Genomic DNA, 18,331 nt, shown 5'->3' with positions numbered 1-18,331 from the left:
GCCCTCCCCGCCGCCACCAGCCGCCAACCGCCAACCGCCGCGCCCGGGGAGGAGCCGCGGCCCGCGGGGCCGGAGCCAGGCCTGCGTCCGGACATCAGCCGGAGCCGGAGCGAGAGCCGGGGCCTCAGCGTCCCCGCCCTCTCCCCGCCTCAGGGCCAGCGTCCGCCGGGCCCCTGCGCGTCGCGCCATGGACTCGGACGAGGGCTACAACTACGAGTTCGACGAGGACGAGGAGTGCAGCGAAGAGGACAGCGGCGCCGAGGAAGAGGAGGATGAGGACGAGGACGAGCCGGACGATGATAACCTGGATCTGGGCGAGGTGGAGCTGGTGGAGCCCGGGCTGGGCGTCGGCGGGGAGCGGGACGGACTGCTGTGCGGGGAGACGGGCGGCGGCGGCGGCAGCGCTCTGGGGCCGGGCGGGGGCGGCGGCGGTGGCGGCGGCGGGCCGGGGCACGAGCAGGAGGAGGATTACCGCTACGAGGTGCTCACGGCGGAGCAGATTCTGCAACACATGGTGGAATGTATCCGGGAGGTCAACGAGGTCATCCAGGTGAGGGGGGCCGCCGCGCCGGCTGGAGCGGGCCGAAGCGGGGAGCGGATTCGTTCGGCCCGCGCGGCCCCAGGGGGCAGGCTTGGGCCTGGTGCGCAGCCCAGCCCGGTGCCTTTCCCAGCCCTGTCTCCTCCGCTGCCTCTGCCGGAGGTAGAGGCTGTCGGAAGCCGACGTTCGGGTTGAGCCGGGAGCCGGCTGTGGGGAGGTGTTCGGGGGCGGTGCTTCCCTGGTCCTGCTATGGCGGAGGCCTCCGGCCGCCTGAGCCTCCTCTTGGGGCAGGAATTGCCCGACCCTGGGCCCGGTGTCCTTCCACTGGGCGGAGGCAAGGCCTTGGTGGGGAGTCAGGAAGAATAGAGCCTCTTAGAGGGTTCCCCTCGGCTTCAGTCTCCCTGCACTTTTGGAATGAGTTAGGGTAGGCCTAAGAGCAGCTTGGTGTACGGTTGCCCCGAGTGGGCACCAGTTAATAAAGAAATGGATCTCCTTGGCAATCTTAAGTGCCTGCTTAAAGATGGGGGAAGGGAACTTTTTCTCGGAAGAGGGTGCTGATGGGCCGCCTTTTCCAATGGTGAGGCGTCTGCTTACATCTTTTTGTGTCTCTACTGTTTGTTAGGGACCTAACTGCTACTTTTCCCAGTTGTAGCATATGACTTGATTGAAGCTGTCAGAATAGCTACTGCAGATTGCATACCCTGCTCTGTAGTTTAAAAAAAAGACAACAAAAGGAAGTGTTATTGTCGAATATTGAACAAGACTCTCTTGTGAGTTAGAGTGCAGTGGCCAATACTCTGCTCCTGGACCCGTTTCTCTGATAATTTCTATTTCGTGGTCAGTAAGTGAGGCATGGTTGAAGTTGATAACCACATCTTATTTAATCTTCTTTTGGGTCAGATTTCGCATTTTTTAAGCTGTAGAAAATCAAAAGTTCCAATTTCTTTGGAAGAAGCAATTGTGATGAGGGTTCCAGGGGTAAAGATTGAAAAATGAAGTCTTGATCGATTTCAATTTCTAGAAAGCACTGGTTACATGGAATGAAACTATATGTGTGCATGAGCAAGTTACTGACTTCTCACCTGCCTTTTTTTTTAAACTTAAATTAGTTGGCTAAATTAATTTACAAATTAGCAGTGTTAATGCTTACTTGTTGAGTGTCCATAATTAACAGATTTTACAGTATTGTGTCTAATCAAAGTTTTATTTTGAAAATTGAACCATCATTTGAAGACAGTATTTTGAATAATAAAAATCTGGTATCTAGTGCTATTAGTAAATAGTGGACACCTCAAACTTTCTTTTAGATAAGACAGCCTAAGAAGGAAATTGAAGACTTGTAGAAGATAAGTTTTAATGCTCTTTTTTTGGTCCTTAAAACATGACAGTTGAGCTCTTGGGCCACTAACTTGAGAAATTATTATTTTTTTCTTTTGAGGGAATTTCATTAAAAATTCGTAGTAAAACCTTGAATACTATTTTAGATTTTTCTACAATAATATAAAATCTGTTGTCTTTGAACTTATTACCTAACTTACTGGATTTTAGTTAGCTTTTTTAAAAAAACTGGTATTTAGCTTTTTGACTTCTTTTTAGTCTGTTCTCATGTAGCTAAATCTCATCCAACATTCTCAGGTTTTAGGTGTGTCGTAATCACTGAGGCCAAACCTTACAAGTTCTTAATGTCACTTCTGGAACAGAAATATAGGTAATGCATATGACATCATTCTTCCTTTGTTAGTTTATAGGAAAGAGAATAAATGCTGATGAAATGAACTAGTAACAATTAGTGATTTTTTTTTTTAGGTGTCCTACTTTTACCATGTTTCCATGCCTAATTTTTTTGTTTTTCTAGCTTGCCTCCTTTTAAAGATGCTCTCTAATAAAATTGCTGAACACATAGTACCCCTTGTTTAAAGGTCTATATTTAGAATTTTCAGTAAAGTAAAGGATAGAATGTATCCCAGACCATCTTTTCTCCAAATAGTATACTTACTAGGTGTATACTAGGCTTTGGTTATGTTTTAGGTTGCTTATGTTTATAGACTTAGAGTTAAGTTAGACAGGCAATAACATGCAAATTGTAAGAAAAACAAATTAAGCAAGAATAATAAAAAAAAAAAAAAAGATAAAATAAGCCTGCCACCTGGAGAGAGAAACCAAAATATGAACAGTAGCTATCTTTCCAGACCTCTGGATAAACTGTACATGTTTTTTAAATAACAGTGGGATCACACTGTATGCTTTATTTATGTTTTCACTAAAAACAGCAGGTTACAAAAAAAGTTACAAAAACAAAGAATCCCTGAACAACTTTCTTGTGTCATTAAGTAACTTTTTCAAATGCTTAGGAGATTGCACATCTAAACTGTTTCATTTAATCAACCTCTTATTATCGGTCTTTGTTGTTATTTTCTAGTTTCTTGTTTTTGTAAACATTACTGGGAATATTCTCATAGATAAACTTTTGTTTTATTTCCTTAGAATAAGTTGAATTGTTGAGGCAAAGGATTTGCTTATTTTCAAAGCATTTGATACATACTACCAAATTGCTTTCAGGAAGGTTATACTAGTAGTATACACTAGTTTTTCCCCCTAGTCAGTGCTTGATTGGTATAAAATGGTCATTTTTAAAATTTGCCTTTTTTTTTTTTTTGAAACTGGTGAGGTCAAACTTTTAAAATGTAGTTCTTTTGTGAATTGCCATTTACTTTTTGCTCTTTTTTCCCCCTTTTGGAATATTTATCTGTTATTGGTTTATAAGATCTCTTTACATTCATAGGGAGCCCTGGTGGCACAGTGGTTAAGAGCTCCGCTGCTAACCAAAAGTTCAGCAGTTTGAATTTACCGGCCGCATCTTGGAAACCCCGTGAGGCTGTTCTGCTCTGTCCTGTAGGGTTGCTGTGAGTTGGAATTGACTTGATGGCAGCGGGTTTGGTTTGGATTTTTGGTTATATTCATAGAGGTTTTAAATATCAGTTTAGATATTCAGTTTTCAAAAACTAATGTTTAGTGTGACAACAGATTTTAAGTTTATCAGGTTACAATCATTAAGTTTTTATTTAGTTTACATAGAGTTTGTTAACTCTAAAAATTTCAAATTTTTTGCTCCCCAGCTCTTATCGTCCAATGTGAAATATGTTATTAGTGAATTTGAAATGCATTTGCAGAAGAAAACATTCAGAATATAAAAAAGAGTGCTAAGTTAATGTAACCTTTCTTTGGGAACTTTATTATTTTTTCCGGGAGGGGGAATTCTGGCAATAGCAGATAAGTACTGTCATCTGTAGAGATCTGCAGGTTAGTTCTAGTCTTCAACTGAGTAAGTCATCACTTTTTCTTTTAGAAAATTTCTCTGGCTTTCTGTAACTCCCTGGTTATAACTTGTTAACTTTGGCCTTTTATTAAAATCCTTTGTGGCTGCCCATCTTACCTTTTGGACTTTTAAAGAGATCAGGGATTTTCTTTAACCTGTAGTAATGATGGAGACCCTGGCAGCATAGTGGTTAAGAGCTATAGCTGCTAATCAAAAGGATGGCAGTTTGAATTCACCAGGTGCTCCTTGGAAACCCTATAGGGCAGTTCAGCTGTGTCCTATAGGGCCGATATGAGTCAGAATCAACTTGATGGCAGTGGGTTTCGTCCCATTTTATAGTAATAATGGAAACCCTGGTGGAGTAGTAAAGAGTTTGGCAGCTAACCAAAAGGTCAGCAGTTGGAATCCACCAGTGCTCCTTGGAAATCCTATGGGAAAGTTCTACTCTTTCCTGTAGGGTCGCTGTGAGCTGGAATCATCTCGTCGGCAACATGTTTGGTCTGGTTTTTTATAGTAACAGTAGAGAAGTGCTTAAAGCCCTTAACTTGCCAAACTATATGTACTAAACTAGTATTGCTGATATTAAAAAGCTAATGTAGTTGCCTAAATAGCTAGGCAATTTGTTACACTAACACTGCACGGTTTTACAGTTGGCAGCTGTTTTGTATTTCCACAACAATGTCCAGGAAATGTTTATTGTGCATTCTGTGTGTTACAGGCACTATGTTAAGTGGAAGACTTGTTCTTTCCTAAAGAGCACATTGTGATGGGGAACATAAACATCCAAGAGATTCTTATTTGTTAAGTAAGTCTAGGGTGTAGCCTGAGCATCTACGTATTTTTAGCTGTTCCAGGGATAGTTCTTAACCACTGGTACGGTGATAATATATCCACTGTCTTGATTTTGATTCAGGGAAAATGAATAGAATGAGAAGGGCAGTAACTTTAGGAATAAAGGATGTGCTGAGAAAGGGGCGTGGGGCTGTTTGATGGGAGGAGCCAGAGGAGGTATAAGGAGAAGTAGGTGTCTTGTTTTTTTGTAGGATTTATTATGCTAAATAAACCTATTTTAAAAACAACAGAAATATCTAACTCTTACAGGGAAAATGGCTAGTGTTTCTGTTAGCTATTGATTTGAAATTAAAGAAAACTTTATTAGATCCTAAGGTGAAGTTAAAGTATAAATTAAGGTAGGCAATCTATTCCAGTGTTTCCTGTAATGGGAATCAGTTCTAACTCTGGCAAGATAATTTACATATCAGAACCTTCATTTTTTTAAATTTATAAAACAAAAACAAGGATTAAACTACTAGATTGGTCTTTTTTTTTTTTACGTTAAATGTTTCATTTTTCATTATTTAACATCTTTTAAAAACTATCACGTTTTCCTTAATTGGAGATGCTCATTGTTTCCAATAAATTGAATTCAAGCGTGTGTATCAAGATTAATTTAAATCAATTAATTGTTGGGAGGGTGGTGTGTGTGTTAAAGTCACTAAGGTTTAGATTTACTCCTCTTGAACTTTTATCTTTTGCCAGCCTATTTCCTTGAGCTATAAGTTTTAAGACTTGTTGAATTGCTTATGGCAATTTGCAGTCCTATGAACCAGAAACTCTGGGGGTAGGATCCAGCAGTTTAACAAGGCCTCCAGGTGATGCTGATGCAAGCCAAAGTTTGGGAACCACTGATCTAGTTGAAATTTTACAGTTTTTCTCATTGTGTTATGATCAGTAATAAATTACTACAGAGTTGGGTTAATGATGGAAGGTAAGTTGTTGAAGAAACTAATACAAGAAAAATTTCAAGAGCCTGGGCAACATTTACTAGGCTAATCATAGGCTTGGAAGGGATTTGTCATCGTTTCTGCTATCCTGCAGATAAAGTGGCCTTTACTCAGTTATTTCAAACTTTGAAACCAAAATAGTGACATCTCTCTAGGTTGGGGCACTTAGGTTTTCTTCCACTGCTCCTTCCCCACTGGAGTTGAGGAAAGAGTTTTCTTATTAATACTGTGGAAGGGGTATAAGGTCTTGGTTACAGTCAGCGCACGTGCTTAATACAGTACTAAATGAAGACTGGAATATAAGAAGACTGTTCTCAAGAAGTTTATGATCTCTTTGAATAAAGACACTCCAAACTGTTAGGCCAGTAAGTAGTTCAGACAGGTGCTAAAAGCAAAACTAAACCATTGCCATAGAGTCCATCCCGAGTCAGTGACCCTGTAGGACAGAGTAGATCTGCCCTGTAGGGTTCCCAAAGCCGTGATATGTCCAGAAGTAAATTGCCACATTTTTTTCCTGAGGAGTGGCTGGTGCATAGTAATAGGTTATTCATGGAAGAGAAATCTGTGGGTGTTGTCTGGAAGATAGCTAGGATTTAGATGGATCAAAAGAGGGATAGGAAGCCATTCTAAGAAATTGAATGAGGTGACAATGAGAATGTAATGGTGGGTGTTAATGTTGTAGAGGCTGAGAGGTTTGACATTAACAAAGACAGTAGACAGAGGTCATCAGATTAAATTCCTTTCTTTTGGGTTTAATCTATGGTAGCTATACGCACTGGAACTTTTTCCCTGTGTTACGCCAAAACTCAGTGACTTAAAAACCCGCTTACATTTATTACCTCATAGTTTCTATGGGTAAGGAATCTGGGTGCAGCTTAGTTGGGTGCCTCTGCCTCAGGATCTCTTATAAGTCTGCAATCAAGGTGTCAGCTGGGGCTGTAATGTCAAGACTTGACTGGCAGGGCATCCCCTTCCAAGCTCACTCGTGGCTGTTGGCAGGCCTTAGGTTTTCACTGGCTGGCTGTTGGCCAGAGGCATCATTTCCTTGCCATGTTGGCCTCTCCATAAGGCTGCTTACAACATAGTACCTTTTCCCCCCAGAGGGAGAAATCAGAGAGGCTCCTAAGAGGGAAGCCACAGTCCTTTTATAACTTAATGTCAGAAGTGATATCCCGTCACTTTTCAATTTTCTCTTTGTTAAAAGTGAGTGCAGTCATATGTGGCTTAACATCTACAGTACTTTCTGTGAAATAGGACATTATGTGATTTGGACATTGTGCAACGTCATATTATGGGTGAGGATCCTTTCAGGCATTCACTTCCAGAATAAGGACGTTTCGTCCATATTAAAAATTTGCTGGGGCAGATAACCTCCCTCTACAATTAGTTGTCTAAGGTTTCAACAGATTCTGCTGCTGCCTTTGCATCAGCACTCTCAGGCTCACCACACACTTTTACATTCAGCAAGAATATTTGAAACTCTTGAACCACCCAGAGCTAGCACCGAACTCCATATTGTAGTCTAGTGCTGCTTTTTCTTGAAGCATCTTGGGCAGCCTTCGTGCCTTAGCGGTGATGGTCAGCAGGTTGAGAGGGATTCACTTTTGTGTTGGGTTCTCAGCTCACATCGTTAGCCATTTCTCCATATCTGTTATAGGTTCCTCTTGCATTTTTGTTAGTCTTGTGGCTTTCAGTGGAGCTGAGCCTTTAACAACTGAGAGAATTTTTTTGTTTGTTTTTTGAGGATCGTAATGAGTCAAGTGCGACATACCTGAATCCACTATGTCCGTTCTCCCATCAGGATTTCTGAACTGTGTTATAACCTTACGGGACCACCGATGTATATGCAGTTGGACATTGCCTGGCAGATGTTATGCAAGGCACATGACTATATCTGACTCATTTCAATAGGTGAATGACAACTATTGTATAATGCTTGTTTATTCAGTCAGCTTCCTGGTATAGACTAATGGGAGAGAATAGTAGTTTAGATTTTTGGTTTTGGATTAACCATAAATTATTTGTACTTTGCATAACATTGTTACGTCTTTGAATGATAAGCATTCTAAATTATTTTTCAATGCCTAAGGTTAAAATGGTTTGCAGTCTCTTCAAATTGGCAGGCATTTGAGATTACATAGTACACCAACTTTTTAAAAATCTTTTTTTAAACACTAGCTGCATTTTAGAATCACCTGGGAATTTCTGTTACGCTTTAATTTTGAGATAATTTTAGATTCACATGCAGTCGTAAGAAATAATGTGAGCGATCCTGTGTACCCTTTACTCATTGTCCTAAAATGGTGACGTCTTGCAAAGCTACATCAAGTTTATCACAGCTGGTTGTTTACATTGATGCAGTCTACTGATCTTGTTCAGATTCCTTACTTGGAAATTCAAAAAAATGCTGGTGCCCAGGCCCATCGAAGACCAAGTATGTGATTCTGTTGGAGTTTGGGCCAGGCATTGTCATTAAACAGTAATCTTCCCAGGATTACTTCAACATAGCCAGTGTTGAAAGCCCCTGCTCTTGTCTCGTATTTTCTATTTAAGAAAAGGACCCTTTCTGTAACTTTCCAGTCTCTGCTTGACTATAAATAAACGACCAGTACTGTTGTCACTGAGTCAGTTCCGACTCATAGCAACCTTATAGGACAGAGCAGAACTGCCCCACAGGGTTTCCAGGGAGTAGCTGGTGGATTTAAACTGGCAGCCTTTTGGTTATCAGCCCTAGTTCTTAACCATTGCACCACCAGGGCTCCAAAATAAATGACAGTGTGTAATTTTCTGGTGTATTTCTTTTTGTTGCCTTGACCCTTTTTGTTCTTTCTTTTTTTGTTTTTTAGAGAATTAAAATTTGTCTCTATATTAGCTTTTGGAGCCCTGGTGGTGCACTGGTTAAAAGCTCAGCTGCTAACCAGACAGTCGGCAGTTCTAATCCACCAACTGCTCCTTGGAAACCCTACAGGGCAGTTCTGCTCTGTCCTGTAGAGTCTATAGGCTTGCTATGAGTCACAATTGACTTGATGGCAATGAGTTTTTCATTTTATCCATGGTTCCTAGGGTGGTCACCTATATGAAGTTTTTGTTTTGTTTTGTTTTAACATGACTATGATTTGGGAAGCCTGAAGGAAAAGCTCCTCTTCCTGAAGATAATCATTCTTCCCTCCCTCCCTTTCTTTGATCATTCTTTAATAACGCTGAACCCAGGTCTTGGATTATGCATGTTGTCTACTTTGCCATTTTCCAGTGTGCCGTTGTCTTTCTCACAGTAGGCATAGTATCACAGGCCATAACTTTGCAAAGACCTCGACAATATATATGCAACTCATCTTTTGATCTTGACATAATGTTACTTTGCAACTTTATGAGTAGCTTAATTATTCTCATTAAGTGATGGAATAAATAGAAGAATGAGAATTTATTGGGGCTGACATTTGATGATCAGGAGCCCTGATGGTGCAGTGGTTAAGAGCTTGGCTGCTAACCAGAAGGTTGGCAGTTCAAATCTACCAGCTACTCCTTGGAAACCCAGTGGGGCAGTTCTGCTCTGTCCTGTAGATCGATATGAGTCGGAATTGACTCAACAGGAACGGGAGGAGGGAATGATCTTTAATCAGAAGCTTCTTCTAACCTAGGGTGACTGGATTCTTTAGGGGACCCATGGAGATAGTTGTGGCAGTCCTTGAATTATTTTCAGTGTTTAAAAAAAACTAATTTAAAAAAAAAAAAGCTGCCCTAGCTAATTAAAATGTGTCCCATTGTGAGATTTGTAATTTGAAAAAGACAGCATATTTTCTAGAGTCAGTAGATTTCTACAATCATATATGATTTCATATTCTTTCTAAAATTTCGCTTACTTTCATGTGGATATAGGTAAAGATAAGGCTTTCAGGTAGAATCATAAGAAATTGTCATTTTTGTAGTTTGAAAATGATTAAATACTGGCAATTTTGTATGGTTCAACCTAATAAAAAGTTTCTATTAAATACGCAGTTATTGCATTTTTGAAATCCTGAACATACTGTGAGAGCTCCTAGTAGTATTTCACTGCACCTAAGGGACACCCTAGATTGGAGGCAGCTGCTTATTCAGTGATAGGTGGTCATCTGAGTTGATCCTGAATGCCTCATTTCTTGACGTATTTACAGTGCTTGGTGTGTAGTGGAAACCGTGGTAGTATAGTGGTTGAGTGCTACGGCTGCTAATCAAGAGGTCAGCAGCTCAAATCCGCCAGGCGCTCCTTGGAAACTCTATGGGGCAGCTCTACTCTGTCCTGTAGGGTCACTATGGGTCGAAATCGACTTGACGGCAGTGGGTTTGTTTTGTTTTTTTTTTGGTGCATAGTAGATACCCAGTTAATATTTGAAATAAATTGGATGGTAGTTTGGTATCTCAGAAGGCAGCTTTAAAAGTTCTTATTGAGCTGACTTCTGCTCTGGTAGATTATCTTTTAGCCTTTTTTTTTTTTCCATTTATAAAAATGGGAATATGGTATTAAGGTCAAAAGAGTGTGAGGATTTAAATGAAAAATGCCAAATACTGTGCTGGGAATTTTCCTGTGTAATAATATTTTTTTCGTGGAAACATTGTTAGTAAACTTTTCTTTCTTGCTAAGTTCAACGTAAAAGAAGTGTCAGAGGTGATGTGACACTTGTAAATACATTTTGGCAAAAAAAAATACAGCAGGTAATCCAGTATTAGATAAAATTTTATTATTACCGAGACATTTACTTAGACAGTGCAAGAGTAGCTATAACCCCAGATACTTCTCCCAAGCTTGTTTTGCTCTCTCCTTTGAAAATGTTATACTTATGATTTGAATATTAACTAATTACTTGGTAATATGTCCTCTCTCTTAATCACAATTGTATAGTTTTTTAAAGGATTAAGTATAAACTAGAGACTGAAGTATTTTCTGATCTTGGCAAATATTTATAAGTAAAAACCTCTAATGTAGGCACTTACCTTGGAATATGTAACATTTTGAACAGTCATTTCCCTGAAGCTTATATGAACCCAAATTTACTACCTTCTCTCCTCCAAAAGTCTTCTTCCTGTTGATTGACTTACCAGTGAATCATTCTTGGAATTTAAGAGTTCATTCTTGACTCTTTTTCCTGCATTTCCCATATCCAGTTGGCCATGATCAAGTTACATCTGAAATTAGATTCATGTTGCTTCTCATCTCCTTTACTAATCCTAGTCTAGGGCCTCTTTTTATCGTTTCCTGTCTCTAAGCTTCCAGTCTATCTGTGATAGTACTACCAAACACAAGTATAGTAGTTATTCTCCTCCTAAAAGTCACTCCATTGTCCCCACATTTCTTGTAAAATAGTTTAGCACGGACTCCTTAATATGGCATTCATGGCTTCCGTGTCTTGATACTAGCTAATTTTTTCAGTTTCATCTATGTATAATATACATTTATATTTCTTTACTCTTCAGTCATGCTGGTCCCTCCTTTTGTGATATTCTTTTTCTTAAATGCATGATGTAGTCCTGTTCAGACTCTAATAAAATGGTGTTGTTGATTTTAGCTGCCATCAAGTTGGCCCCTAACTAATGGTGACTATCTGTAAGACGGAAAAAAGGCTGCCTTGTCAGGGACTATCTCCGTGATTGGTTGTGGATTAGACCCTTGTGATTCATAGGGTTTTCATTGGCTGAGTTTTTGAAGTTGATCGCCAGGCTTTACTTCCTAATCTGACTTATTCTGGAAGCTCTGCTGAAAACTGTTCAGCATTATCCCACCCACTGCCACTGAGTTGATTCTGACTCATAGCGACCCTATAGGACAGAGTAGAACTGCCCCATAGGGTTTCCGAGGAGCGTCTGGTGGATGCGAACAGCTGACTTATTGGTTAGCAGGCGTAGCACGTAAGCACCACACCGCCAGGGTTTCCGTTCAGCATCATAGTGACATGCAAGCCTCACTGACAGGCGGTGGCGGCTCATCAGGTGCATTGGCAGGAAATCAAACCCAGGTCACTTACATGGAAGGTGAGAATTGTACCATTGAACCACCAGTGCCTCATGTTAAAGTATAACCCTCTGTCTGGGTCTTTTTCCCTGTCCTTCTCCACTACCTTTCCAGGGCTTCTGTATCTGGGTTTCCATAGCACTTCATATGGATATTTGATGTAGCCTACATGAGGTTGTAATGCTGGTGGCCCAGTGGTTAAGAACTATGGTTGTTAACCAAATGGTCAGCAGTTCAAAGACACCATCCACTCCTTGGAAACCCTATGGGGCAGTTCTGCTCTGTCATATAGGGTTGCTATGAGTTGGAGTCGACTGGATGGCAATGGGTTTGGTGTTCTTGGTTTCTTTTTTTTTTCTTTTTTATTTTATAGCTAAGTCTGTCTGTTGTGTGCTGTGAACAGATGACCTTTTGATTAGCAGCCAAACTCTTAACAGCTGTGCCACCAGGGCTCCTGATTCACTATGTGTCTTTTAAAAAAGTGTAGTGTTCAAGGCAGGTATTCTTTACTAGTTAAGCTAATCTGTTGTTTGGTTTAAGAAGACTTCTGGGGATATTTTTGGTTTAAGGTTTAACAGGGTTTTGAATGGCTGATTTTTCGGAAGTAGATTGCCAGGGCTTTCTTTGAGGTTCCTCTGGGTGGACTCGAACTGCCAGTCATTTGGTTTGCAGCTGAGTTGTTAACCTTTGTACCACCCAGGGACTCCTGCCGAGGTTTTTTTGTTTGTTTTTTACTTTTTAAAAACTTTAATTTTAGAAAATCTTAAACATGTACAAAGTGTAGTAGTATAATGAGCCTTCATATATACTCATCTGCCAGTGTCAGCTGTGCTCATTCTTGCTTCATCTGTATACACGTGTTCCTCTCTCTCCCTCAAGGTATTTTGAAGCAAATTTCAGACCTCGTATCATTTCATCAATAAAGTTTTCACTGTTATTAATCGGAATCAGCTTGATGGCAGTAGGTTTGGTTTTTTTTTTTTTTTTTTGGTTTAATCCTTCTAATTCTGGTAATAAGTGCAGGGGTTTTATTTATTTCTATGAACAGATTTGCAGTATTGGAGTACTTTATTTCCTACTCAAAGCATACCATCATAATTATGTGGAAAATTTTGTCTTTTTCTTGGTACGTACGTTAGGGAATGCAGTTATTTTTTCCGTATCGTTCATAATTTATATAAAATTATGGCAGTAAGTATCTTTTTTTAAAAATTGTATTTTAGATGAAGGTTTACAGAGCAAATTAGTTTTTCATTAAACAGTTAATATACATATTGTTTTGTGACATTAGTTGCCACCCTCACAACATGTCAACACTCTCCGCTTCTCACCCTTGGGTTCCCCATTACCAGCTTTCCTGTCCCCTCCTGCTTTCTTGTCCTTGCCCCGCAACTGATGTGCCTGTTAGTCTCATTTTGTTTTATGGGTCTGTCTAATCTTTGGCCGAAGGGTGACCCTAAGGGAGTGACTTCGGTACTGGGTTAAAAGGGAGCCTGGGGGCCATACTCTCAGGGTTTCTCCATTCTCTGTCAGACCAGTAAGTGTTTTTTTTTTTTTTTTTTTCCTGTGAGTTAGAATTTTGTTCTACATTTCTCTCCAGCTCTGTCCTGGACCCTCTGTTGTGATCCCTGTCAGAGCAGTTGATGGTGGTAGCCGGGTACCATCTAGTTATGCTGGACTCAGTGTGATGGAGGCTGTGGTAGTTGTAGTCCATTAGTCCTCGGACTGATCTTTGCTTTTCTTTATTCTCTCTTGCTCCATACGGGGTGAGACCAATGGATTATCTTAGATGGTGGCTCGCAAGCTTTTAAGACGCCAGACGCTACTCACCAAAGTAGGATGTGGAACATTTTCTTTATAAACTGTATTATGCCAGTTGAGCTAGATGTTCCTCGAGACCATGGTTCCCACAGCCCTCAGCCCAGTAATTTGGTCCCTCAGGGAGTTTGGATATGTCTATGGAGCTTCCATGACCTTGCCTTGGTCAAGTTGACATTAAATATCCTGTCAAAAGTATTTTTTTTAAGTGGATCTCAGAAGTGAGTGGGTTATTTTCAGAGGTTTCACTGCTGTTGAGGAAAGAAAATTGAATGCTCATTTTGATTAGATTAAATTATAAGATTAACTACAGAAGTCTCTTTTTTTCTAAATTTGTTTTGTTGTTGAGAATATACACAGCAAAACATACAGCTTCTTTTGTTGTTGTTAGATGTCTTCGAGTCGGTTCCAACTCATAGTGACCCTATGCACAGTAGAGAACAAAACACTGCCTGGTCCAGCCCCATCCTCACCATCCTTGTTATGCTTGAACCCATTGTTGGAACCATTGTGTCACTCTATCTTGTTGAGGGTCATCTTCTTTTTTGCTGACTCTCTACTCTACCAAGCATGGTGTCCTTCTTGAGGAACTGATCCCCCCTGATAGCATGTCCAAAGTATGTGAACCGAAGTCTCACCATCCTCATTTCAAAGGAACATTCTGGTTGTACTTCTTCCAAGGCAGATTTGTTTGTTCTTCTGGCAGTCCATGGTATATTCAGTGTTTTTCCCCAACACCATAATTAAAAGCATCAATTCTTATTCATTTTCCAGTTTTCACATGCATATGAGGTGGTTGAAAACACCATGGCTTGGGCCTTACCTGTCTCTTATTGTTATTTTCTGTTGAGACTCAGAAATCCTTGAGGGTAGGACCAGTGTATGAATTTTGGTATTCCCGTTACCCAAAACAGTTCCTGGAACATAGCTGATAAACAGACAAAATTAAATATGAATGAGTTTTCTTATTATTGATAAAAATAAGGCTTCGTACTATCCCAATTTCTTTAATAAATTATTCAAGTTCTTCTGCTGCAGACTTTTCTGAGTTAACTCTTTTATTCTTTAGCGTGTTTTTTTCCCTCTTAACCAGTTATCGCAGACTTTAGTCTTTATAGCCATTCTGTGAAGTAGATAGTAATTATACTCTTTTATGGGTAGAAAAATTGAGGCTCAGAGGAATTAAATAACTTGTCCAAGTCTTCATAGCTGAAATTGGAACTCAGTATATCATTAAATATAAATAAAACATGTGAATGTTAATGTCTTGCGTATTGGGTATTTTCTGTTTGCCTTTCCAGATCTCCTTTCTATGTTTCTTCACCCTGTTCTATGCCTTGGGAGACTGACTTATACAGACTGCATCAATGACCTTTGACTTGTAACTTCACTGCTATGACTTGTGAACCCAAATAAATAATAAACAGTAAGAGTGGGGGAGAGTCAGAAGCATAATGCACACACCATTTAAAACTTTACAGACTGTACCTCTGCTCAAGAAAATTTCAAGCAAAAATTGTTATTACATTTACAATTCTCTAGTCCAGCATAACCATTTAAAAACATGAAGTGTAATGTAAAATAATAAATGTGTAAAATTTGTTAATAATTCATGTATGAAACTATAAACTGAGACCCCCAAAAAAACATTGGCATCAGTCAATTTTCAACTCAAAATGACCCTATGTGACAGAGTAGGACTAGAACTGTCTCCTGGGGTTTCCAAGGCTGTTATCCTTACGGAAGCAGACTACCACATCTTTCTCCCATGGAGCAGCTAGTGGGTTCAAACCACCTACCTTTCAGTTAGCAGCCAAGCATTTAACCACTGTACCACCAGGGCTCCTTTAAACTGTGGTCCACAAACCCATCATTCTCGCTCTGACAGGAACAACAGGAGATTCTGGAAAAATAGTATTGTAAAATTTTTATGGATGTACTTTTAGATAACAAATGCTTGTTTTAAGGGAAAATAGCTGACTGTTTTACTCAATAATGACAAAATAGTTCTTTTGTGACATTCTCAGATGAGCTTAAATGCATTTAAATGCAAATGTCATAAAAATATCTTTTTAGTCTACTCTTCACTTTCTAGGAAGGAGAAAACTTGAATAGATAGCATGGGCCTCAGATTATGTTAATGTAAATGTAATATTCATTGGAAAAGAATATGTGTACATAATTTTACTTACCAATTTGTTATTGGATTCTTAAAATACAATAATTTCATTTCATTGGGCCTAGAAAATTTGTTTTCTGTAATCATCTCAACTCATATTGCATTAATATAGTCGTAGCTGGGTCCTCAGAATTTAGGACCGTATTCAAAGTTTGATTTACAATATTGCATTCCACCCAGTTGTAAAGCCAAAAGGGAGAAAATAGGACTTTAAAATTCACAAAGATCCTATTGTCACATAACATTTAAACAATACTGAAGAATTAAGGATGAAAGTAAGCTTGTCAAATTTTTGTTTCATACCAGGGTCAGCACAATTTTTGATTCACATAGAGTCATATCAACAAAATAGGAAGGGACCTGGGTTTTCCAGGTCAACCACTTACCAACTACTGTACTAGGTCCCTGAGCCTGCTCTTTTTTTTTTTAATGACACTGAGTTTCCGGTGAAAATTTACATAGCAAGTTAGGTTCTCATTTGACAGTTTCCGCACAGGTTGTTCAGTGACATTAGTTACGTTTACGTTCATCATGATTTGTCAGCATTCTCTTTATTTGTATTCTGTTTGTTCCATTTCCGATACTCTAGTTTCCCTGCCTCCTTATCTTCTCATCTTTGCTTTCAAATAATTGTTGACCTTTTGGTCTCATAGAGCTGTTTTTAAGTAGTGCACTGATCTTACAGGTAATATCCTTTCTTTTGTGCGCCACTCTGTTATTTCACTAAAAGGTAATCTCGGGGTAGGCTGGGCTCTAGGTTTAAACAGTGTTTAAGGGCGATAGTCTCGGGGAGTCCTGTTCTCTTATTGATTCAGTTTGTCTGGCTTTTTTTGTTTTAGGAATTTGAGTTCTCCTGAGCCTATTCTTTTGTTGTTGTTGTTGTTGTTGTGCTTTAATTGAAAGTTTACAAATCAAGTCAGTCTCTCATAAAAAAAACTTATACACACCTTGCTATGTACTCCTAGCTGCTCTCCCCGTAAAGAGACAGCATGCACACTCCTCCTCTCCACCCTGTACTCCCCGTGACCATTCAGCCAGCTCCTGTCCACCTCTGCCTTCTCATCTTGCCTCCAGAGAGGAGCTGCCCACATAGTCTCATGTGTCTACTTGAGCCAAGAAGCTCACTCCTGAGCCTATTCTTAAACTTCTACGGTGAGTTAAAACTCCAGAGCTAGTTCTAGAAGCAGCACATTTCATATTGAATAGCTCTTAGTTCTTCCACATACTGAGGGTAGTATTTGTCTCTCTGCAGCTTCTCACTTGTACCTACCTGGTTCTAACCTTTCCCTTAATAGCCTTTCTATAATGTAATGTATTGGAGCCTACTAATTCATTAGTATTTATCCATGCCAACACAGAATCCAGAATAAAATTTCTGCTTTACTTTTTATGGATTGTTAATTAGGAAGATTATTTTGCACTGGTATTTTGGATTCAGGCCTGTGGAAGTTATGTAACATAGAACACTACAGCAGTTCATGTGCACCTTACCCTGTTCAGTTAAATGCCAGACAAGGCTGAGGCTGACCTGTTCATTCATACGCTCATTACAGAACACTGGCAAGTGTTTCAGTAACAAGCGAATTCATTTTAATGTTGCTGTATTGTTTATAGATTTGGGATCTTGAGTTCTGTATATTTATTTCTTCTGACTCTACCTTTTTGAAAATACAAGAAGTTGCTAGACAGTGTTAGCTCTGCATAAAATGTTTTCTACCTTTTTCAAGCTTTTGGGTCAGTTTAAGTGAAGAGTAGCCTGAAATTGCAACACGAAGTTATCTTTATGAATCAAGATTTTATTCATTCTATGTAACCAAAACATAATACAGAAATAGATTGAATACTTATGCCAGTATGACTGGACTCCCATTTATAGCCTCTGATTAAAAAAAAAATTTTTTAAGCAGTCTTAGTATTCTAAGATACACTGTCGATAAACTTTTTTTTAGAACTTAGGAAGTTTTTTGTTTTTTTTTTTTTTGACTATGCATTTGCCAGGCTCAAGTTTTATAAAATACAAAAGACAAAAAATTAAAAATACTTCTCTCTCACTCATATATCAACTACCTGCTTCCCTCCCTTAGACAACCAACATTATTCATGTCTTATTTCTTAACATTTTTAAGTGCAGAACTTTCACCCTTTTCCCTAACCTGCTGCTTATCCTTGTGAGACCCTAAGTATCTTATGATTGTGTTTTTTAAGTTTCTGAGGTTAATGGGTCCTTAAAAATAATGCTTTAAGTTTAATTGGGAGCAGTATACTGTGTAAGTTGAGTACCTGATTGCTTTTACCAACCAGGATTTCATTAGCTGACAGATACGGAACAATTCTTTAAGGAGGCAGGCGTAAGTATGTTACAGTATAGTGATATGTGTAACAGTAGAAGTACTAAGTCAAAGAAAGAAATGTTTAAGGCTGTCTTCTGGGAAGGACTGGCAAATCTTCCTGGTAGAAGTAGCCTGAGCTAGGTTTTAGAAAATGTATAGTAACTTCCTAGGCAGATGAAGTTTTAGATGGCATTCCAGTCAGAGGAAGAGGGGTAGAATGTAGAAAGACAGAAGCTATTAATGGTCTGGTATGTTGAATAGATGATAAGTAATTGAATATTGCTAAAATTATCAGGAAGCAGAGTGATAGGAGCTGAGGCTAGACCCGTGGGTAGTGTGATCAATTTATGAAAGGCTTTACACATTTTTTTTACACATAGTGC

At 39.4% G+C, this 18,331-nt stretch overlaps 1 protein-coding gene across 1 annotated transcript in view; it reads left to right on the top strand.

The window, feature by feature from the left end:
• Positions 1-187: 187 nt before the first annotated feature.
• ARIH1 (ariadne RBR E3 ubiquitin protein ligase 1) overlaps positions 188-18,331 on the top strand; it is a 130,600-nt gene continuing 112,456 nt past the window's right edge. The window contains exon 1 of the mRNA XM_064267294.1: positions 188-550. Coding sequence (XP_064123364.1) covers positions 188-550 — 363 coding nt within the window. The remainder of the gene's footprint in view (positions 551-18,331) is intronic.

Source organism: Loxodonta africana, chromosome 13, assembly GCF_030014295.1.
Source record: "Loxodonta africana isolate mLoxAfr1 chromosome 13, mLoxAfr1.hap2, whole genome shotgun sequence".
In the NCBI taxonomy this organism is placed as follows: Eukaryota; Metazoa; Chordata; class Mammalia; order Proboscidea; family Elephantidae; genus Loxodonta; species Loxodonta africana.
Note: the sequence above shows the minus strand (reverse complement) of the source record. Positions and strands in the feature narration are given on the sequence as shown.